We start from the raw sequence: 22,602 nt of genomic DNA, 5'->3' as shown, positions 1-22,602 counted from the left end.
GAGTGTGCGGCAATCACTCAGGCGCCCGGTCGCTGTCAGCCAAAGTGATCCGACAAGGATACTATTGGCCGACCCTCAGCCAGGACGCCAAGAAGTTCGTTAGAACTTGCGACAATTGCCAACGCTACGGAACCATAATCCACCAACCTCCCGAGCTGCTCACCCCCATCTCGGCCCCGTGGCCATTCGCGCAGTGGGGGGTAGATATCATTGGTCCTTTCCCTTTGGGCAAGGGCCAGACCAAGTTCGCTGTGGTTGCTGTGGATTACTTCACCAAATGGGCCGAGGCCGAAGCGCTCTCCCACATAACGGAATCCAGGGTCACGTCCTTCGTATGGACGAATATCATATGTCGCTTTGGTATACCGCAGGCCATAGTGACAGACAATGGGAAGCAGTTTGACAACGCCAAGTTCAAAGACTTTTGCAACAAACTTGGCATAAGTCATCTTAGCTCGTCCCCCGCACATCCGCAAGCAAATGGGCAGGTGGAGGCAGTCAACAAGATCATCAAGCGAGGCATCAAACTTAGACTGGACTCCAAGAAAAGCAGGTGGGTCGAGGAGCTACCAGAGGTTCTATGGTCGTACCGGACCACCCAACGAGAGTCGACGGGTGAGACCCCGTTCTCCCTAGCCTTCGGCTCCGAAGCTGTAGTCCCGGTTGAGATCGGCATGCCATCTGACAGAGTAGAGCATTACGAGCCTACGACAAATGAGGAAGAGTTGCTCCTCAACCTCGACTTGTTGGAAGAAAGAAGAGCAATGGCCCAGCTACGCCTGGCGGAATATCAGGGCAGAATGGCCAGACATTACAATGCCCGCGTTCGACCTCGGGCCTTTCAGGTCGGACATCTGGTCTTAAGGAGGGTCCAAACGCATGTGGATGCCCTTGATCCGGCCTGGGAGGGCCCGTTTGAGATCAAGGGCATAGTCCGACCTGGGACGTACATATTGGCCGATCTGAAAGGAGACGTCCTCGCGCACCCGTGGAACGCGGAGCACCTGAAGCGTTATTATCCTTGAAATGCCAAAAGGATTTTCAATGAATCTGTAAAGACTGTTCCAAAAGAATTATGATCAGAATAAATGTGATGATTTAATTTCATGCTTCCGAGTTCGACCAGAAATTAAATGGGGGCCACGGACTGCCACGCGATCACATTTCAGCAGTTGGTTCAAATTCAATCCTCCGTAGCCTAAGGGTACGAGGTGCGATGCCAAAACCACTGACGAACTTAAAATTCAAACCTTCAAGGCAAAGGGGCGATGTGAAAAGTTCAAAATGGTCAAGCCTCCGAACTTGGGGGTACGAGGAACGATATGAAGAATAGCTACGGACTTAGGATATTAGCCTTTTAACCTTTTTTAAGTTAAGGGTGAAATGTTAAAAATCCAGAGTTGGTGCAATGTATTGAACATTAAGAGATTCAAACTCAAACTTACAACTATTTTAACTGAAGGCGCGACCTCAAAGGTAAGAGGTGCGAGGTGACATTGGCTGCAGTTCAAGGAAAAGGCAAAGAAATGAAAGATGTTGCCGACACCAAAGTAAAATCGAACAAAGCTTCTTCATTAATGGAGAGCAGAGCCAAGGCTTATAGACCTTGCAGCTCTGCCCTGACAAGCAGAAAACAAAAGAAAAGGGAAGAAGGACAGCGAAAAGCCTCGTGAAAGGTGGTCGCCTAAAAGCCTGCTTGAGGAGCGCCCTCTTGAGTGGTGCCGACCTGGTCTTCTTCGAGATCGGAGTAGTCAGAGTCCAGATCTCTGACATACTGATCCACCAACGCTTGGGGGCCAGGGGTGCCGCCAGGCCCAGACGCCCACTTCTCGGCATACCTCCTTTTCAGACCGCTGAGATCGATCTGAAGGTCGGGCATGTCGGAAGCAATGCCCTTCATGAGGAACTTGAAGCCCGCGTCAGAAAAGTCTTTGGCAAATCCATTGAAGTCAGGATGTTGCCTAAACGATTCCTCCAATAGGACTCCATTGCTGAGGCGCTCCTTCACCGTCTCCAGCTCGGCAGTCGCATGCTCCAGCTCCTTATCCTTCGCTTCAAGCGCCTGGAGCATGTCGTCCTTCTCCTTCAGGAGCTGGAACTTCTCCTTCTCCAAGCCCCTGGTGATAGCGTGGGCAGCTCGGAGTTGGGCCTTGCGCCTGTCCTCTTCCTTCTTCAGCAGCTCGGCTTGGGACTCCACCTCGGCCTTCAAAATCTCCACCTCAGAGTGAGCCTTCAGCAGCTCATCCTTCATGGTGGAGGAAGCAGCCTCCAAGGCAGCAGAGAACTCCTCTTTCTCCCTCGCTGCCAGAACTTCCCTCCCATCCAGCTCGGCCTTTACAGCCAGAGCCGATTGAATGGAAGCAACGAACGCCTGAGAAACGGTGCAAGGAAAAAGTTAGACCGAACTACCTGTTGGGTGAGATTAAGCAAAAAATGGGGACACTGGTCTTACCTCGGCGGCGTAATCGATGGTCCTCTGCAGAACGGACCCAGGGTCGCTCACAAATTTGGACGCCCTCCTTAGGCAGCGGTCCAAACTTGCAGCTGAGATGCGGGACACCTGGTCCCTCACCCCGGAACTTGACGGCTCAACTCTGAACCGTGCCGTCACGTCGGACGTCCCGCCCATCCTGGCTGCAGGATCGTCCACCCGATCTGCGAAACTTGCAGGTAAGACCCTGCAAGCTCCGACCTCCGAGGGGGAGATCGGCTTCTTTTTCTTCCTTCTTCGCTTCAGAGGGGCTTCCTCCCTCACCTCCTCGCCCAAAGGCGGGGCGTCCATCGCCTCGGTCTGATCCCTGGGGCGCTTCTCCGTCGAGGGACCCCCAGAAGACTCCAGCTCGATCACTGGGGCTGGATCTTCCGAGGCAGGCCCTGCCACGGCAGGGGTGGTAGGTTTCGAACTCTGGGCGGCCTCAAGAGCATGGGCTCGGCCCTTGGACTTGCGCTTCACGCTGCTTGCAAACCCGCAAACCATGGCTGCAAAATAAAAATAGGGGTCATCACAAGGTTAGAGGAAAAAGGGGTGAGGCAAGCTCGGCATACCAAGTTCAGAGTTCGGCCTTGAGGATTCAATGGGACGAACTGCAGGGTTGTAATCTAGCAGCCCGGACTCAAGCAGCAGCTCGTCGGTCACCAGGGTTCCGACCTTCCTACCCCTCGGAAAGCGCTCCTTGTAGTATTTCAGCGTGTCGAAGGAGGCTTGCGTAAGCTCGGGGACTGGTCGGATTGAAACTGCACGAAGACAAAATCTGAGTTATACCTGAATGACAAAAGAAAATTACGAAAAGCAAGAACTACTCCGTACCTAGTTTCCCAAACCTAGTGGGGACGTCAAAGAAGGAACGACCTGACTCGTCCTTTGCGAGCCATTCCCCGGAAGCGTAGAACCACTTCCTCACCCATCCCTTGATGGAGGTCGGCCCCTTAACTATACCGCATGCGCCTTTCCTTGCGCACATATAGAACCGACCAGGCTTCTTAGCTATCCTTTTCGCTTCGAAGCACGCGAGGAGCTGGTCTACGTCCAACAGCTCGGCCTCCTCACTATCCCGAGCTCGTAGCCAAAAAAGGATGGCCAAAGCGAAAATGACACCCCACCCATTGGGGGCCACTTGAGCCGGAGCCAACCCAGTCCGGAAGAGAAATTCTTGGACAAAAGGGTGAAGGGGAAGTCTGAGGCCGTACTCAAACATTTTGAAGTAGAGAGTGACCCATCCCTCTGGAGGATTGTTAGCTCTCTCCCCCTCCTCCGGAAGCCTGAGGAGGATGTTCTCAGGGATAGCGAACCCCCTACGAAGGGATCCGAGGTAGTGCTCAGGTATCCTAGAAGGGTATTCCAAACCCTGACCTGAAGTGGAGGCGTCACTATCCTCCCCGTCATCGGAGAATCTAAAGTTTTCTATCTCCTCGAGCTCGGACTCTAACCTACAAGCTAAATCGGATCCTAAGTTGCTGCTAAAAGAGGACGACATGGCAACTACGTTCGAAAGAGAGAGGGAAGAGACCGACCTACCAAGGGTTCGAGCTGCCTTCAGATCGAACTCCAAGAATTCAGGGAACGTAAGGTATGACCTGAAGGATTGGGGGCATTTATAGCCCGTCGAAAGAATTTCCCCACAGTACACGTGTAATCAACGAGCGGCTAGGATCCTCCCTGAGATCCGAAGCGTCAGAATATTTGAATATTCCGACGATGAATCTTCCGCGACGGTTGTAGTTTCCCACGAATAGGAAGTCGCCACGTGTCCAAAGCAAGTCGAATGAACTTCTCTGCCAGGTCGAGATCGGACCAGACAGAGAGGGGGCCAATGTTTGGGGAAGGGAATACCCTGGACACGTGGAGGACCCCCATTGGTGCTCCAAGATGGCTCATGAGTCATGCCCAACTCGGATAGCCGAGATGGCCGCCACTAACGTCGACAAATGCTAAGTATGAGGGCCGAGGTGAACCTGGGCCAGGTCTGACCTACCGAGGAGCTTGGTAGGGGCCGATGTGAGCAACTGTCTGCGGCGTGATTATCGGGCGTAATCGTCGGTCCCGAGATTACCGAATGTAACCGTCGCGAGATTAGCGGGACTACCACCCATAAATAGAGGGCCTCACTCCCCGATCAGGTACGAGGATTTCTGGCCTCGAACTAAACTGGGAATCCGACCTATACTGACTTGATCGTCGGAGTGCTCACCTTTTTGTGCAGGTCCGCCCAAGCGTTCAGGTCGGTCCGGAGGCCGAGTTCGAGCTGCAATCTGGAACACACTGTTGTGCATATCCTTGCATAAACATGTTCTAATAACTCCGTCAAACTTCTTACTTCTAACTATTCCATACCATCTATCTTACAAGATGCATTAGTTCTCATCAATATTGCACTTCTAGATACTGAATCACATGTTAAACCAATCCTTATTAAGTCACATATATGAAGTGAACATCCTGAATCAAGAATCCATTCACTAGAAGAATTTAAACGGTCAGTGAATTTAAACTGCCGTCCGAAGCAACTGATAGATCACCATCACTATTTCCACCTTCAACAACACTAACTTGACTGGAATTTTCTGGTGTTTTCCCATACTTGCAGCAGCTCTTTTATTCTTATTAGGTAACTTGTAGCAATCTGATTTTTTATGACCTTCCAATAATTACATATATTATTGTCCCTTGTTTCCAGATTTTGATTGAAATCTCGTCATTTGTTTTCTTCTCCTATGTTCTTCCTTGAGCAAATAATCCCTCTGTCTAACTCTCAAATCCACTCATAATATGTTTTATTTTCTCTTTAGAGAATAAAGTACCATCATATACTTCATCTAAAGTGAGAGTATCACTGCTATATAATATTGTATCTTTAAAGTTCGCGCACGAGGTCAGTAAAAAACACAATAAAATCAATGTTAAATCTCCCTCGTCATGACTGACGTCCATAGACTCTAAATTAGAGACAATTTCCTTAAAAGCAACCAAATGATCGTCTAAAGAGACGCTCCTTTGCTCATAAGATGAGAAAACAATCGTTGCTTCAAATGCAATTTAGTGGTTAAAGTTTTTGTCATACATATTTGCTCTGACCTAAACCATAATCCAACCGCAGTTTTCTCCTTCAAAACATCTTGCAAAATTTCATTTGACGAATGGAGATGAATTAGAGTACGTATCTTTTAATCTTTTTGTTGTGTCCAAGATGCTGGCAAAGGCAAAGTACAACCCACCATAATAAAAATCTAGTATTTCAATTTAAAAGTGGAGTCTCATGCTTTACAGTTGTCATGACAAAATATTACCAACAAATCATTCAATTGAAACCACAACTTCAATAAACCAATTTACTAAACCACATCTCTAATATCAGTTCTACTTTTAATAAACCAAAATCGAAAATGGTAGCGAAATAACAAACTAGATCTCATTATGGTAATTGCAAAATTAAATAAGATAGAAAAATGAACAAAGAGAACTTACGTGGTTCAAGATGAGATTACAAAGAGCACTATCAAGCACTCACCAAATACCCGTACCCCCAAAAATCAAAGTATTAAACTCACCAAAATTAATTTCCAAATAGAAATGAAAATTAATTAGAAAATTTATTCTGAACGTGGATAAAATCTTAAAACCCACAACACACATAAAGACAGCAAGGAGGAGAGGTATATATACAGGGTTCCAAAAGCATTGAATTTATTTCCTTTTGAATTTTAGAATTGTGTTTAATAGTTCTCTAAACTCTCAACTGTATGCAATAATTGACCTATTTGACATAAAAAAAATAAAGAAAGAAAAAGTTAACGAATCTATTAAATAAACAATTCTACACTGTCTAATAAATTTGCGAATTTTAAAAAGGTCTTATAGACCTTTTATTACACATAAAATTCAAAGTTTATGATTTTATTAGATGCTTTTTACAACTTAATAACTTATTAAGAGAAATAAAATGAAAGTTCAGAGAGCTATTAAATACTTTTAAATATAACTTATTAAACATAAAATTAAAATTAAAAGTTTAGGATTAAACTCAAAATGTAACTACCTTGTTGGAGGCGAATCCTGGCCTGCCACGTGTCATGATCAGAAAAGTGAGTTGGGTGAACACGCGAACGAAATGTAGAAATTGACTTCTAGACACTCAGGTTGGCAGTAAGGGTAGGACCTACAGTGCCGAGCCGACCTGAGGTAAAGTCCGTAACAATGTCTCTTCCATACTCGACAACACGCCGCGATTTTAGGATGTGTCAGAATCCCTGTCGGGCCCAGTTTCTATAAATAGAAACCCTTGCCTTAAATGCACAGTATGCAATCCTAAGTAGACTCGGCAAGTTAGCTCGGACTAGAACTAACTTGCTCGTCGGAGTGCTAACTTTGTTTTGCAGGTCTCAAGAGTGTTCAGGGAAGGTGTGGGACCGTTGGCCATAGTTTGTCCTGAACGTACCGATCTAAATTGTATCCGAGCTCATCAATTTCGGGCTCAAACATCTGGCGCCGTCTGTGGGGACGACACATCTAGAAGTCAGTCTCACCTTTTGCAATCTAAGCCAATGGCCCAAACCCGCTCCCAGCAGTCACGATCTCAACTTTCGCCTATTCGCTCTACGATGAGGGATGCTGTCACTTCTCGAGCCCATCCTCGACTCACGTACTCTCAGGTGGCAGGAACTCCCGTTGTCAAACAACGACCCCAGGTGGGGGTGGTCAAACAGAATGGAGTCGGCCGGCCACATCCGATCCAGTAGCAGTCTGGGACTTCCACCTCGCCTCAGATCAGTTCCCGCCACTGCAACCTCAGAGAAACGAGTTGCCGCCCCGCGCACCTCGCCTCCGCGGTTGGGGAAACACAGGTGCACGCTCCGGGGCAAGTGTTGATGCGGGCGTGGACCCCGTCATAGTAGCCGACGTGATTGCCGAGCTCAGGGAAGTCAAGGCAAGGCTCGAGGCGGTTGAGAGAGGCAGCGAGGTGTCTGGCTCTTCCGTCTCCAGGGATCCCATCCGACCCAAAGAACGGAGTATCAGTTCCGACTTCGCAGGGAGGTCCGAGCTGGAGCACCCTCGCGAAAGCCACAACGGGTGAGGACAGGCAGTGCCCTGGAAGCACAGGTTCGTGACCACCCTCAGCAGGACAACCGGGTCGAGGGCTGGCGCCCGAGGATCCGACCAATTCGGACTCCCTTGGCATCTTTCGATAGCTCCAACGCCCATCAAGGCCGAGGTGACGAGACGCCGAGGCGACGAGTAGTGGCACCCGGAGATCGGGAGTATCTGGTTGACGATGGGGAGGAAAGCCCAGAGGTCGACGTTCAAGAGAGGTCCTCCCACGCTGACCATTCGTTCCGGTCTGAAGTGGACCTCCTCCGGGATCAGTTTCAAAGGGAGATAGAAGATGTCAAGCGACAGTGCAGGCCTGTAGATCCGCATCGCGTGGCCGAGCAAGAGGAACTGCCTTTCTCCCAAGCGATCCTGGACGCACCTATCCCACCGAGGTTCAAGGCTCCGGTTATGAGTTCTTACGACGGGTCTGGAGATCCGATCTCCTACGTAGAGGTGTTCGAGGGGAAGATGAATTTCCTGGCCGCAAGCGACGCTATGAAGTGCCGAGCATTTCAAATAGTCTTGGAAGGCTCGGCAAGATTGTGGTAACGACAGTTGAAGCCCCGGTCCATCGACAGTTACCAACAGCTGAGGAGGTTGTTCATCAACCAGTTCTCAGCTCGACAGTTGTTGAAGTTGCCGCCCTCTCACCTCGGAACAGTAAAGCAACGAGACAACGAGTCCCTGATGGAGTACATCGCTCGGTTCATGGACGAGCATGTCAAAGTGGTAAGTTGCACCGATGACATCGCCATGATGTACTTCACCACGGGTTTGAACGACAGAAACTTGACGATAGAGTTCGGAAGCCGACCGCCGGCCTCCCTGAACGAGATGCTTGCTAGAGCTCGCCAGTACATCGATGACTTGGAGTTGTGGAAAGCCAATGGAGCACAGCGAAGCAACCGTGGTAAGGATTGGGACCAAAAGTCCCCTCCTCCCAAGAAGCAGCGCAGCGATGGTTGGGGCTCATCTCGGCGGGCCGACGACAATAGGAGTAGAGGCCGCCGAGACGAGAAAGACCCTTCAGGCCGTCGAGGGCCAAAATTCGACAAGTTCACTCTGCTGAACGCCTTAATCACGGAGATCTACGCGGCGGCCGAAGATACCGACCTGGAGGCGCTTTTCGCAGCCCTAGAAAAGCTCCGCCGACCTCCAGGGAAGCGAGACAAGCGACTTTACTGCCGATTCCACAAGGATCACACCCACGACACTTCGCGCTGTTTCCATCTGAAGGAGCAGGTCTAGGACCTGATCCGAAGAGGTTATCTGAAAAAATACGTCAGTAGGCGTGGAACGGCAGAACCTGAGGGGTCGGCTCGGGAGGAGAAGCGAGAGAAGTCACCACCGTCGAGACGGAAGGAGGATCGGCCCGCCATTATAAATACCATCCGTGGGGGCCCGAGTGGGGGACAGTCGGGGCAGAAGAGGAAAGCTCTGGCTCGGGAAGCAGCACACGAGGTCTGTACCTCGTACCCCAAGGAGCCCGGGATACCGATCCTGTTCGACGACCAAGACAATGAGGGAGTACATATGCCCTATAACGACGCCCTAGTAATCGCCCCACTTATAGATCACGTGAAGGTGAGAAGAGTCCTTGTCGATGGAGGAGCGTCGGCTAACATCTTATCGTTCTCGACCTACACGGCCCTAGAGTGGGAGAGGAAGCATTTGAAGCTCAGCCCGACGCCTTTGGTCGGTTTTGCAGGGGAGTCAGTCAACGCGGAAGGATGTGTCTCGCTCCCTGTTACCATTGGCGAGGGAGATCAACAAGTAACTAAAGTCGCAGAATTTGTTGTGATAGATCGAAGCTCTGCGTACAACACCATAATTGGTCGGCCCTTGATTCATGATCTCAGGGCAGTTCCATCTACTTACCACCAGGTCTTGAAGTATCTCACCTCGGTCGGAATTGCGACAATCTGGGGTGAGCAAAAAATGTCCAGAGAATGCTACGCGACCGCGATGAAGGGAACATCCACTTGTGCAGCGGTCATGGGCGCGGCAGGGCCGTGTGCCGACGAACCAGAGCCGAGCCGTGGTACCCCAGCTGAAGAGCTAGAACTTGTCCCCCTGCTGGGGCCAGAAAATCAGGTCAGCGTCGGCAGCAGACTGGGGGCCGAGGTGAAAGAAGAGCTCGTCGGTTTTCTGAAAGCGAATGCTGATGTGTTCGCATGGTCTCATGACGACATGCCGGGCATAGACCCAAGTATAATGGTGCATAGGCTTAATGTAGATCCTAGTTATAGGCCTGTGAGGCAAAAGCGTCAGTCTGTCGACGCCGAGCGAAGTAATGTAATTTGTAAAGAAGTCGAGCAGTTGCTACGAGCTAAATTCATAAGAGAAGTTCATTACCCCGCATGGTTGTCTAACGTAGTTTTAGTTAAAAAGTCCAACGGCAAATGGCGCGTCTGCATTGACTTCACGAGCCTCAATAAGGCGTGTCCGAAAGACAATTTTCCCCTACCTCGGATGGATCAACTCGTCGACGCAACGGCAGGACACGAGCTACTCTCCTTCATGGATGCGTACTCCAGGTACAATCAGATTCGGATGCATGTGCCCGACCAAGAGCATACCGCCTTTGTTACCGACCAAGTGTTGTATTGTTACAATGTCATGCCCTTCGGTCTGAAGAATGCCGGGGCGACCTACCAGCGGATGGTCAACATGATGTTCACCAAGCAAATCGGACGCAACATGGAGGTATATGTAGACGACATGTTGTTGAAAAGTAAGCAGACGAGCTCCCATTTAGCCGACCTAGCAGAGGCATTCAGCGTGCTTCGAAAGTATCAGATGAAGCTCAACCCGAGCAAGTGTGCCTTTGGGGTCTCGTCGGGAAAGTTCCTCGGGTTCATGGTCCACGAAATAAAAGTTTGATGAAGAGCCGAGGTGTATATGCCTCGGCTCAATACAGTAATTTGATTCGAATAAGGGAGAAAGCAAGAAACAACAGGAGGCTGAGACGATCTACTCCTGAGGAGGGTCGGCAGGCTTGCTGGACCCCGTCTCGGCACCAACAGCCTCAGCCTCTTTACCGGCCTCGGCAGGTCGCTCCACCCAGATGGATTCGTATTCTTGCTCGACGGCGGCGATGGCGTCCTCCAAGCAGGTGGTGTCGAGCCTGTTGACGGCGAAGTAGAAGCCCTTGTTTGCCATATCGCGAGCTAGGCCGTCGAACTCGGGGAATTCTTTGATTCTCTTCTCCAAGTAGGCCCAACTCGCCAAGTTCTGTCGAGCCTCGTTCCAGCCCTTCTCTGCGGTCTCAGCTCGGCCTCGGGCATTCTTCAGGTCGGTGCGTGCTTGGGCTATCAAGGTTTTCGACCTATCGGCCTCAACCTCTTTCTCAGCTCGCGCCTTGTCAACCTCGGCCTGGAGCTCAGAGATTCTCCGCTCATAGGAGGCGTTCGTTTCCTCCTCCTTCAAGTCCCGCCCTCCAAGCTCCAAGCTCATCATCGAGGCCAAGAGGCAAGCATGATAATGCAGCTGCAAAGGTTCGAGGTTAGACCGGAAAAGATAAAGAAAAAGGAGTGAAGAGTAGGCATGGGCTTACCTCTGCAGCAAGAGTTATGGTCTTCCTTACCGCCTCCGCGGCGTCCTCGGGCGCCTGAACAGCTCGTTCCGCCAAGTGAGAGCTCGAGGACCTCACTTTCGTCGCGGCCTCGTGGATACTAAGGCGGGAGAAAGCGAGCCTGAAAGGGAGTGGGAGCTCGGCGCCATGACCCCGACCATGTAGCGACCCCTCCTCTGAGTCGGCCACGATGGGGGAGGCGGAGATCGGGAGTCGACCTCCTCGGAGGGAAGCGTATCCCTCGCTCGCTTCTTCCTCACTAGAGGGGTAGACGATCCCTCGCCCAAAGCGACAGTCTGCAGGGGCTGAGCTTGGAGGGCCTGAAGCTTGGCCAAGTTGGCCAACCCTGGAGCCGGGACGTCGGCACTGCTTGTGCGATGACGAGCTTGGGGGGGCGCCGGCGGAGCAACCGAGGCCGAGGCCCGCTGCCGCTTCGTACTGCTAAGCGCGAGGAATTTTGAGGCCATCTCTGAAAAAGGGACGAGGTCAGTAAACGAATGAGCAAAAAGGGTGACGAGGGCTAAAGTGAACGAGCTAAAAGTGTTGAGAGGAAGTCACCTTCAGGGGCTTTCCGCTTCTGTGAGCTGCGTTGCCGAGGTTTGGGGAGCTTCTTGAACTCGTCCGGTTGATCGTGAGAACTAAGGCCGCTGGAGAAGAGGTGGGAGTTTGAGACGAGTGCTTCACCCCACAGCGCGTACTTTAGTCTCCGACCCTGGGCTCGTTTGATGATCTCCCAAAACTTGTTGTTGATCCTCGGAACGGGGGATGGGAGAGCTGCAAAACAAGCCGATATCAGCAACGAGGTTACTCAAGTTAAGAAGACAAAAAAAAACCCCTAGCTCGCACCTAAGACACTCACCTACGTCACGGAACTCTACCGAGACTTGGCTAGTCGGCTCACCCCCTCCGTCCCTCAGAAGCCACTCGCCAGAGACGAGGAACAAACACTCCTTCCAATTTTTGTTAGAGGAGGGGTTCCTAATCAGCTGACCTACGTTCCGCCGAGCTGAGAGGTAGTGCCGACCCTCTCCCTCGTTGGAGGCTTTGACGGTGTGGGTCGCTAAAAGCTGATCTACAGTAAGCCTGTCCTCATCCTCGTCTCGGAGGACCCACCAAAGGACGTAGGCTCCGAGCACGGTAGACCACCCATTAGGGGAAAGCTGAGCTGGAGCAAGGTTAACGGTGCTAAGGAATCTTTGAATAAAGGGGTGAAGTGGAAGCCTAACCCCCCTACTGAACATCTGGGGATAGAAGCTGACGAAGCCCGGAGGAGGGTCGTCAAGAGACTCCCCGACGTTGGGCACCCTAAGCTCTATAGAGTTGGGGATCGAGTAGGTTTTGCGGAGCTCGGCTAACCTACCTACTGAGCAAGTCGAGGGGGGAAGCTCAACTACTGGACCGAGGTCAGGATTTCCCGAGGAGGCGGCTATATTAGGGTTTGCCGAGCTATCCTCGACGTAAGGGTTCCCTGAAGTAGAGGCTAAGGTCAGATCTCTTAAAACGTCGTCTGAACTAGAGGAACTAGACGACCCAGACGACGAATCCCTAGACGACCTACTCATCGCCAGACCTGACTGGGAAGACTTAAAAGAACTATCTAAAGAAAGAGGGAGAAAGTACCTGACTTGGAAACGGCCGAGGTACACGAAAACTCAAAAGTGAAAAGTGAAAGACTTTCGCCTTTTATAGGACAGCCCAGAGGCACGAGAGCCATTCGATCAAGGAGGAATCAACGGACAAGATCCGTCCACGTCAGGCTGTCCCCACGACGACGTTTGGGTTCCCGAAGTAGAAGCTAGGGCTGACGACATCCATGACGTCACACATGCACGCGTGGATTCGACCCGTCTCCAGTTAGCTCGGACGACTTCGCCGAGCCGACCTCCGCCCCGCCGAAGTGGGGGCCAATGTTGGAGGCGAATCCTGGCCTGCCACGTGTCATGATCAGAAAAGTGAGTTGGGTGAACACGCGAACGAAATGTAGAAATTGACTTCTAGACACTCAGGTCGGCAGTAAGGGTAGGACCTACAGTACCGAGCCGACCTGAGGTAAAGTCCGTAACAATGTCTCTTCCGTACCCGACAACACGCCGCGATTTTAGGGTGTGTCAGAATCCCTGTCGGGCCCAGTTTCTATAAATAGAAACTCTTGCCTTAAATGCACGGTACGCAATCCTAAGTAGACTCGGCAAGTTAGTTCGGACTAAAACTAACTTGCTCGTCGGAGTGTTAACTTTGTTTTGCAGGTCTCAAGAGTGTTCAGGCAAGGTGTGGGACCGTTGGCCATAATTCGTCCTGAACGTACCGATCTAAATTGTATCTGAGCTCATCAATTTCGGGCTCAAACATACCTTAAATATTAAATCATAAATTTGTGGGAAAATGGTACAAACCACCCCCTGAACTCAAGCATTATCCCTTGACAAAAACAATAAAATTGAAAAATGGTAAAACATAAACAACCAAATTAAAACTTTGAAAACAATAGAGACTTACAAAAAGAAAAAAGGAAAATCACACATAAATTAAACAATCCCACGTTAATCTCGGAAGAGATTAGACGTTAATAGTAAGCATTGAAATTTGGGAAAAAGTTGAGTTTGAAATTTAGGAAAAAGTTGACAGAGTTGAGAAGCTCTGTTAAGCGAAAAGAAAATCAATGTACCCCACGTCCCCTTGTGTTTGCAAATTCAACGAAAATCAATCTTCCGTCAACTATCTGCATCATTTCTCCAAAGAAAAATTATAAGTTTGACATCAGATTTCATTCAGAACTTTCATCGAACATGTTATGTGCATAAGCAGGGAGGATACATACCCGACCATTCATGGCTCGAATAGCCTTCTCGGCCTCAACCGGCGACTGAAATGTCACGAAACCGAAGCCTTTGGGCCTATGGGTTTTGGGGTCTCTGACAAGCCGAGCTGCGCATCGCCGCCATAGCCAAGTGTTCGTTCAATCATGGAGTGCAGAGAAAGGAAAAAACAAAACATATTGAAACAGAGATGTACCTTCAGACACTGCACCGAAGACTGAAAACAGACTCTTGAGTCGTTCGATGGTTGTGTATGACGACAGTCCTGGCCAAAAAAAAACATCCATTTGCCAAATTTTTATGGGAAACCATTGCCGTAAAATAATTTGAGACTTGAGATAGTGAGAGAGAGAGAGATCTACTGCTGATGAACACTTGGGAGCCGACTCCGTTAGCCATTGATTCCAAAGCCCTGGAGCGTTTGCCCTTTCTAATCAATTAGAAAGTTTAAGCTATAAAATCTCATTTTTATACCTATTTTGGTTCTCTGACTTCATTTTGGTGGTTGAATTTTAAAATGTCCAATTTAAATTAGTTTTTAAACTTTATTTTTTGAAGTAGTTATTTTGATTTTACTTTTATTTTACTGTCTAACAAATTGGTAACATGATTTTGAGCAGGTATACAAACCTTTTTTTCCTTTTTTTTTTTTTGAACGTGTATACTAACTTGTTAACATGAGTCTCTATGTAAAATACATAGGTTGTAGGAGCGTATTCAAAAGGTGAATATTATTAGATGCAAAATAATATAAGAAATACCAAAATGATTATATTTTACACATTTAGAGATTAAAATACAATTTTAAGGTTTAGAGACTCATATACAATAAATTTGAAAAGTTAAAGTTTAACTATAATATACATATATGCATGTGTATTTATTTATTTGGTTTTATGTACCCAAAAAATTAGGAAAAAAATTCACTAATTGCTTAATTACAAGTAAGACCCAATTAAAAAAAAAAAGAATTCATTTTAGTCGTAGGTTGGCCTAATTGCAATGAGACTTTGAGAAGAGACTTTTTGGTCTAGTAGGTGTGTAAGCTAAGCTAATTAGAATACTCACAGTACAATTAAAAAAATCAAATTGATTTAAAACGCCTTTTTAGAAACATTGAAAGTTGCTTTCCAAAAAGTAATTTTGAAATGATCTATCAAAAATCACTTTCAAATTATTTTATAAAGTGTATTTGAGAGAATTTTTGCCATTTTTGTCATTGTCAAAAATCACTTTATTTTAAAATGATCATGTTTGACCGGAAAATATTGATTATTGGAAAGTCTAAAATAATTTTAAAATGAGTTTTGAAATATTAGTTGGTAGGTAATTTTTGTTGAGTTTCCTAAAATAATGCTAAGATTTTCCCGGGTATTTCTCACTATTCTTTGCACCCTCATGCGTGGTTATCTTCTTTTATGTCATAAGAAGTTGTAAGATGCTTTTTGGGCCAACCAAATTAGGCCAACAAATCCAGGTTGACCAACACACCTAAAGTTGACAAACACAAGTCGAAAACGCAAGCCAATCAACTCAAGCCAGACCAAACCATGCCAACCAATCCGACAAGTGACAAGCACGGGCTCAATGCCCCTTAGGAAGAGCATCTAAGGAATCAACCTTCGCTGACCAACTCGGGTTGACCACCCGAAACCATCCAGACCAGGTCAACCAACCCAAGCTGACCAACTCGGGTCGACCATTAAAAGCCAACAAGCCCAAGACGACCATCTCGGGCACGACCATCCCTAGCCTAACCACCTCAGGTCGACAGCTCGAGTAGACCAACACAAGTTAATCAACCTAGGTGGCTTGTCATTGGGGTAACCTACGAATAGCCTAACTACCATAGTTCAAAAGGTGTTACAGAAATATATTTTGATGGAACTGTGTTCAAAATGTATACTGCTGTCTCTACTGCATAACCCCAAAACGAGACAGGCAATTAAGAATAGCTCATTATAGATCGAACTATGTCCAACAGGGTTATATTTCTCCTTTCCGATACACCGTTCTGTTGAGGTGTACCAAGTGTTGAGAGTTGGGATGTAATTCCATGTTCTATCATATAGTCTTGGAATCTTAAGTCCATATACTCTCTACCCCCGATCAGATCAAAGTGTTTTTATCGTCTTACCTAATTGGTTCTCAACTTCAGTCTTGTACTCCTTAAACTTTTCAAGGGCTTCAGACTTATGTTGCATTAGGTAGAGATATCCATACCTTGAATAATCATCTATGAAAGATATGAAATACTCATCCCTACCTTGACTTTAACATTCATCAGACCACAAAGATCTGAATGTACAAGGTCCAAAGGTTCTTTGGCTCAATAACCTTTTCTAGTAATAGGTCTTTTAGTCATCTTGCCTTCAAGACAAAATTCACTTAGAGGTAAGGAGTCATCTTCTAACTCGCTTAGAAGTCCACTCTTAACCAATCTCTCAGCCCTATTGAAATTTATGTGACCTAATCTTAACTGCCAAATATAGGTATTTTCTTTTGGAGAAGTTATTTGCCTTTTGTGTTGAGTTTTAGCATTTTTTAAACAACTCTGTATTTAAAATTGTTGTAGTTATGGTTGGTCTTAACACATATAAGTTGTTTTCGAGTTTCTCAAAACACTTTATGAAATGAACACTTCATTTAATGAAAAGGAAATAGCATTGTTCCAGTAGACAAGAAATGGAAATTAAGTTCCTCTTTATTTTGAGAACTATATACACATTATCTAATAATATATATGCAATCTTGTCTAAAAACAAATTTAGGTCTCTCAATGCGATTGTTGAGACGACATCTCCTGTTCCGACTTTGAGAGTCATCTCCCCAGCATCAAGCTACCTCCAAGAACTAATTCCCTTAAAATAAAAACAAACATGGTTACTGGGCACTAAATCCAATATCCAGGTAGAATCATCATTATCCACTAAGCAAGTTTCAAGAACAAGTAAATCATATTTACCTTCTTTGGTTTTCTTCTTTTCGACCAAGTATTTCAGGTAGTTTCTTTTCCGGTGTCCATCCACGTTGAAATGGAAACATTTTCTTCTGTCTGCAACTTTGGCCTTGCCCTTCTTTCCGGCAACAGTAGAGGCAGCAGGGTCAGCTTTCACCCCCTAACTACTGTTCTTCTTCTTGTTAAAATTCTTACTCCAAAAAATGAATGCATAAATTTGGTTCTCGAGGTCGAACCTCGATGAAACTGTTTTAAGGTGACAACGTTTGCCTCCCTCTCCAGTCCCTTAGTTTTCATAAGAGACTGAAAGATCTGTAGCTCATTCAAGAGTGTGGTAAGGTTGTACTATATCTTGTTCATCACAGAATTGCTGCGGAATTGAAGTAATCTCTTCAAAAGAGATTTCAAGATAAAGCTGACCTGACTCCCCTCGTCTATGATGACCTCGTTCACTTAGCCACATTAAAGTAGACCATCAGGTTGAGAACATATTCTCGCACTGATGTTTCCTCTTTCATGCTGGAATTGTAAATGAACTTTAGGGCATCGTGCCGGGCTTGAATGGATGGTTGTCCAAACATGTCCTACAATGAGTCCATGATGTCCCTCGCGGTGACCATGCTCTCATGCTTATTGGCCAGCACATCAGATATGTTTGTCAAGATGTAGACATTGGTCTTGCCATTAGCCTTGATCCATCTGTCATAGCTCATCATTAATCGAACCATGTCTAACAGGGTTCTGTTTCTCCTTTCTGATACACCATTCTGTTGAGGTGTACCAGAGGCTGAGAGTTGGGACGTGATTCCATGTTCTATCATATAGTCTTGGAATCTCAAGTCCATATACTCTCCACCCCGATCAAATCGAAATGTTTTAATGGTTTTACCTAATTGATTTTCAACTTCGGTCTTGTACTCCTTGAACCTTTCAAGGGCTTTGGACTTGTGTTGCATTAGGTATAGATAATCATACCTTTAACAATCATCTATAAAAGAGATGAAGTATTCATACCCTCTTCGAGCTTTAACATTCATCAGACCACAAAGGTTTGAATATATAAGTTTTAAGGACTCTTTGGCTCTATAACCTTTTTCAGTAAAAAAAGTCTTTTAGTCATCTTGCCTTCAAGACAAGATTCACATGGTGGTAAAGAGTCGTCTTCTAACTCGCTTAGAAGATCATTCTCAACCAACCTCCCAATCCTTTTGAGATTAATGTGACCTAATCTTAAGTGTCGAAGATAGATAATTTCTTTAGGAGAAACTTTTTGCCTTTTTGTTTGAGTTTTATGATTTTTAAACAGCTCAATATTTAAAACTACTTTAGTAATGGTTGGTCTTAACATATACAAGTTGTTTTCAAGTTCAGCAGAACAAATATTCACAACATTTCTAGAAATGAACGCTTCATTCAAATTAAAGGAAATGAAATACATATGTTGTAACAAACAAGAAATATAAATTAAGTTCCTTTTGATTTTTGGAACTACGTACACATTATCTAATAATATATACAAATTCTTGTTTGTAAACAACTTGAGCTCCCTTACCACCACAGCTGAGACGACTTCTCCTATTTAGACCTTGAGAGCCATCTCTCCGACTTCAAGCTGCTTCCAAGAACTAATTCCCTGAAATGATGAACAAACATGATTAGTGGCTCATGAATCTAATATTCTAGTGGAGTCATCATTATCCACTAAACACGTTTCCAAAACAAGTACATCATATTTACCTTCGCTGCTTTTCTTCTTCTCGACCAGGTATTTTGTGCCTCCCCTTCCTGTCCCTTATTTTTCATAAGAGATTGGTAGGTTTGTAGCTTATTTAAGAGTGTGGTAAGACTATACTCCAGCTTATTCATGACTGCATTGCTGCAGAATTGCAGGAAGGTCTTTAGAAGAGATTCAAGAATGAAGCTGATTAGTGGCTCATGAATCTAATATTCAGGCGAAGTCATCATTATCCACTAAACATGTTTCCAAAACAAGTACATCATATTTACCTTCGTTGCTTTTCTTCGTCTTGGCCAGGTATTTTGTGCCTCCCCTTCCTGTCCCTTATTTTCCATAAGAGACTGGTAGGTCTGCAACTTATTTAAGAGCATGGTAAGACTATACTCCAGCTTATTCATGATCGCATTACTGCGGAATTTCTGGAAGGCCTTTGGAAGAGATTCAAGAATGAAGCTGACCCGACTCTACTCGTTTATGATGGTCCCGTTTGTGCCTATGATGTTATGCAATTTCGTCGCTAAAAAAATCAAAGCTCAACTTTTATCTACTTTACATATATTTCCTACTGCTTTAAAAAATATAAGGAATGATAATAGAGAAATAAAAATGTCATTGAACTTCAAAATCAAGGATAATTAATGTACAATACATACAGACCATAAGAAAAATATCAATTGAAAAACATATACAGTGTTTATAAATTATAAGTTCTTTAAATATTTTTATTAGATCTTTGAGCATCACGATTAGTAGACATTATATTTCAATCCTACACAAATAGTAGACATTATATTTCATTGGCATAAAAAAAAGCAACTTCAAAGTTCCAACATTTAGATGGTTCATTTATCAAAGACAAAATCATAATTCTCCATCTCCAATATCAAACGGAAACAAACTCCACTCCACAGCAGCATTCAAAAGTTTGAAGCTCCAACAACAATTATAGACATTGAATAGGTCAATCTCCAACAACAAACTTAACATCCATGGAAAGACAAAAGCACAAGGGGTCGTTTATTTCGTGTGAATCCGAGATTTCCGTTGGACGGGCATCTGGATTCCCACGTTTGTTTTGCGGGAATGTAAGATATCCATAAATCTTGAGATGCCCGGGTATCCTAGGATGCCCATACGAGAGGAATCTTACGAGTTTTGGATGCCCTTTTGAAACACGGGTTTCCAAGATTCCCGTGTTGAGGGCATCTACTTTTTACATTTTTGCTCTTCATTTTTTTATACATATATTTTCTTTCATCAATTTTTTTAATTTTTCCTCAAAATATTCGTTAGATTAAATTTTTAAATTTATAATTTAAATAAATTAATGTACTAATGGTCTAATAAACAACTTTGTGCTATTAAGTATATCTGTACATTAGATTTACATCTAAAATAAATTGTCATTTAATTATATAATATCTCCACTTATTTTTAATATTTTTAAGTAATTACATTATTAATAATATTTATTATCATAAATATATAATTTTAAAACAACATTTTTTTACGACCAACATATCTGTGATATTTTTTCTCTGAAAAAAATATAATGTGATGATAGGATAAATAAATTTCAACCAAGATAGTATAAATTATATGATTGTTTTTTGGAAAACTATTAAAGTTGAAAATGAAATATATATTAAGTTAATATGAATTAATTTCTTCTCCAAAAGAACATATAAAAAATAATGAAATTAATTAAAATAAATATATTATATTAAATAAATTTATAAATTATATAAATATTTGTAAGGACATTTTTGGAACATTCTATAAATTTGAATAAATCATGCAAAACAAACGTGACTATCCAAATATTCCGGAATATCCTTATAAATTTTTCTACGAAACAAACGTGGTTATCTGAAGATGTCGGAACATCTAAAATTCCAGGCATTTGAAATTCCAGACATCTACATTCTTGAAAAACAAATGACTCCTAAATATCAAGCTCTAACAAAAAACTTTACATAGACGGAAAAAAAAACATAATTCACAAATTCTAACAATAAACTCTATAACAAACTTCAGATTCATAAGTTTCAAGCTCTAAACTTCATAAAAACTCTAAATTCAAAATTTAAACCTTAAAAAACAAAAATAAGAGATGTTCAATACTTCACACATTTATGGAAGACAAATCCTCAAGCTCCCAACAACAATATTAAAGCAAACACAAATCACATTCAAATGAACCATCCATCCACTCTAACAACACTACAGCCTCAAGCTCCAACAATAATATTAAAGCAAAAGCACATTATTCAATGCACCCATGCACACTCCATTATCTCAAAATACAACATCAAAGTCTCATACTCCAATAACAATATTAAAGCAAATAGAAATCACATTCATGTGCCACACAACTCCCCCACCCCCACCCCCAATGCATACTCCACACCCATACGTTAGAACAACAAAGCCTCAAGCTCCAAATACATAAACTCAAATATAAATAAATTCAAAATTTGTGTACCTTACTTAGTAAAGAACTTCCTCCTCCTTCAGTAAATCTCTGAAGAAGTTCTTCCATCTTGCAAAACCTTCTCTCGTACTCTTGGCACTGCATATCTAATAACTCTTGTGTTCTTGTTATATGCTCGTTTGATTGTCATTCAACTTCCAAACGTTGTGTCTCTAATATTTCACGTTATTTACTCTACAACAACCTCCAATGTCTGGACATACTCGTGGGAGTATTCAGTCGCCTCTTTTTGACTTGGTGGCTTTGGACCATATCCCATCCCTCTTGTGTAGGATGATCTTTTTCCAACAGCTGTCTACATGGCGTCTTAACTTAATTATCGGACTTCTTCCAACGTTGCTTCGATTAATTGCACCATTTTTTCGTATGACAACAAATATATTAAGTTAAAATTTTAAATTGATATTACCATTAAGTTTACATTATTAAATGAATACTTACATATAAAATACTAGTGGATTCATCGGTCCAACCCTTCGTCAGATGGTAGCGTGTTGCGTAAAACAGTTCAAAATGGCTCAAATACGAATTGTCTTCCCTTTTTCTATTCTAGTAAATTATTTAATAAAAATTAGAATCAAATCATAAATAAAAAAAATAGATTACATATATATATCACTACCAAAAATCACAACTTCATATCTTGTCTTCTCGATGAGATAAAAATGATTTTGGTCCGACACCATGATTGAATGGGAGTTTACTCCTACTCACTTTGTTTTTTACCGACTTTGTCTACAACAACAATAAATATACATATAACTAATTATGTTAGTTAGTAATAAACTTCAATTATTAGTTAATTACCTTCCATGCACTAGTCTCCCATCTGTCACACAACACAAGTTGTAGTTGAGTCTCTGTTGGATCATCTATATCACGGTAATATTTATGTAACGGTGTTGGTAATCCTTGTAGTGTGTCCCGATCTCGTACTTGATATATTCAAGGTGATGTTTAACAGTGATATCAACCTCAAATTTATTATGCATATGTAAATAAATAAAATTACATAACGTCATATTTATTTTAACAAACTATATGATTAATAGAAATATAATAATATATCTTACAAAAAAATCAATCATGGTATCATAAATATCATATGGAATATCCTTCTTTTCTTTTTTATGCGTAAAGGAACATTCAAACGAGCCACACGACCAATCTCACTGTTGAATAAAGTAGCGAGATATCCTATAGATTTGCGTGCTTAGGCGCTCCACAAAATTAGTATGGCACGACCTCCATTCGCATCTATCAGCCTATCTAAGGCTACTCCTCGCAATTCTCAACGACCTCCTGCTTTTCCATCAGAATCGCTATCTAACGACATTATCCCTCTAAAATTTACAAAAAAAAAAAATCACATTCTAATAATTGATCACAATTTATATTATATAAATATTTCATATACCAAATCACGTGTGTGTGTC

General features: G+C 44.1%; 2 protein-coding genes across 3 annotated transcripts; both read right to left on the bottom strand.

Moving 5' to 3' along the window:
• Positions 1-907: 907 nt before the first annotated feature.
• LOC148212309 (uncharacterized) lies at positions 908-3,271 on the bottom strand. 2 transcript variants are annotated; one of them, XM_088121952.1, is made up of 3 exons: positions 3,046-3,269; positions 2,453-2,979; positions 908-2,371 (listed from the first exon to the last, which is right to left on the bottom strand). In XM_088121952.1, the coding sequence occupies exons 2-3, from the start codon at positions 2,975-2,977 to the stop codon at positions 1,685-1,687; spliced, it is 1,212 nt and encodes a 403-aa protein (XP_087978078.1). In that variant the 5' UTR covers positions 2,978-2,979; positions 3,046-3,269; the 3' UTR covers positions 908-1,684. The 2 variants fall into 2 exon arrangements, with proteins under 2 accessions (XP_087978078.1, XP_087978079.1); XM_088121953.1 differs by having other exon boundaries at positions 2,453-3,271.
• A 10,385-nt stretch (positions 3,272-13,656) lies between these two features.
• On the bottom strand, positions 13,657-14,477 carry LOC111022472 (RNA-binding (RRM/RBD/RNP motifs) family protein). The gene is made up of 4 exons (XM_022299648.2): positions 14,338-14,477; positions 14,172-14,240; positions 13,978-14,084; positions 13,657-13,878 (listed from the first exon to the last, which is right to left on the bottom strand). Exons 1-4 carry the CDS (start codon positions 14,372-14,374, stop codon positions 13,816-13,818), a joined length of 276 nt encoding a protein of 91 aa, XP_022155340.1. The 5' UTR covers positions 14,375-14,477; the 3' UTR covers positions 13,657-13,815.
• Positions 14,478-22,602: the final 8,125 nt, after the last annotated feature.

This window comes from Momordica charantia (assembly GCF_013281855.1).
Source record: "Momordica charantia cultivar OHB3-1 chromosome 3 unlocalized genomic scaffold, Mcharantia_2.0 BLBB01000003.1, whole genome shotgun sequence".
Classification (NCBI taxonomy): domain Eukaryota; kingdom Viridiplantae; phylum Streptophyta; class Magnoliopsida; order Cucurbitales; family Cucurbitaceae; genus Momordica; species Momordica charantia.
Note: the sequence above shows the minus strand (reverse complement) of the source record. Positions and strands in the feature narration are given on the sequence as shown.

Coding starts and splice junctions, on each gene's coding strand:
- LOC148212309 (XM_088121953.1), bottom strand. CDS start 2,977: ATGGTTTGCGGGTTTGCAAGCAGCGTGAAGCGCAAGTCCAAGGGCCGA. Junction 2,372..2,452: donor CCATCGATTACGCCGCCGAG/GTAAGACCAGTG, acceptor ACCGTTTCTCAG/GCGTTCGTTGCTTCCATTCA.
- LOC111022472 (XM_022299648.2), bottom strand. CDS start 14,374: ATGGCTAACGGAGTCGGCTCCCAAGTGTTCATCAGCA. Junction 14,085..14,171: donor CTTCGGTGCAGTGTCTGAAG/GTACATCTCTGT, acceptor GGCGATGCGCAG/CTCGGCTTGTCAGAGACCCC. Junction 13,879..13,977: donor TTCGAGCCATGAATGGTCGG/GTATGTATCCTC, acceptor GAAATGATGCAG/ATAGTTGACGGAAGATTGAT.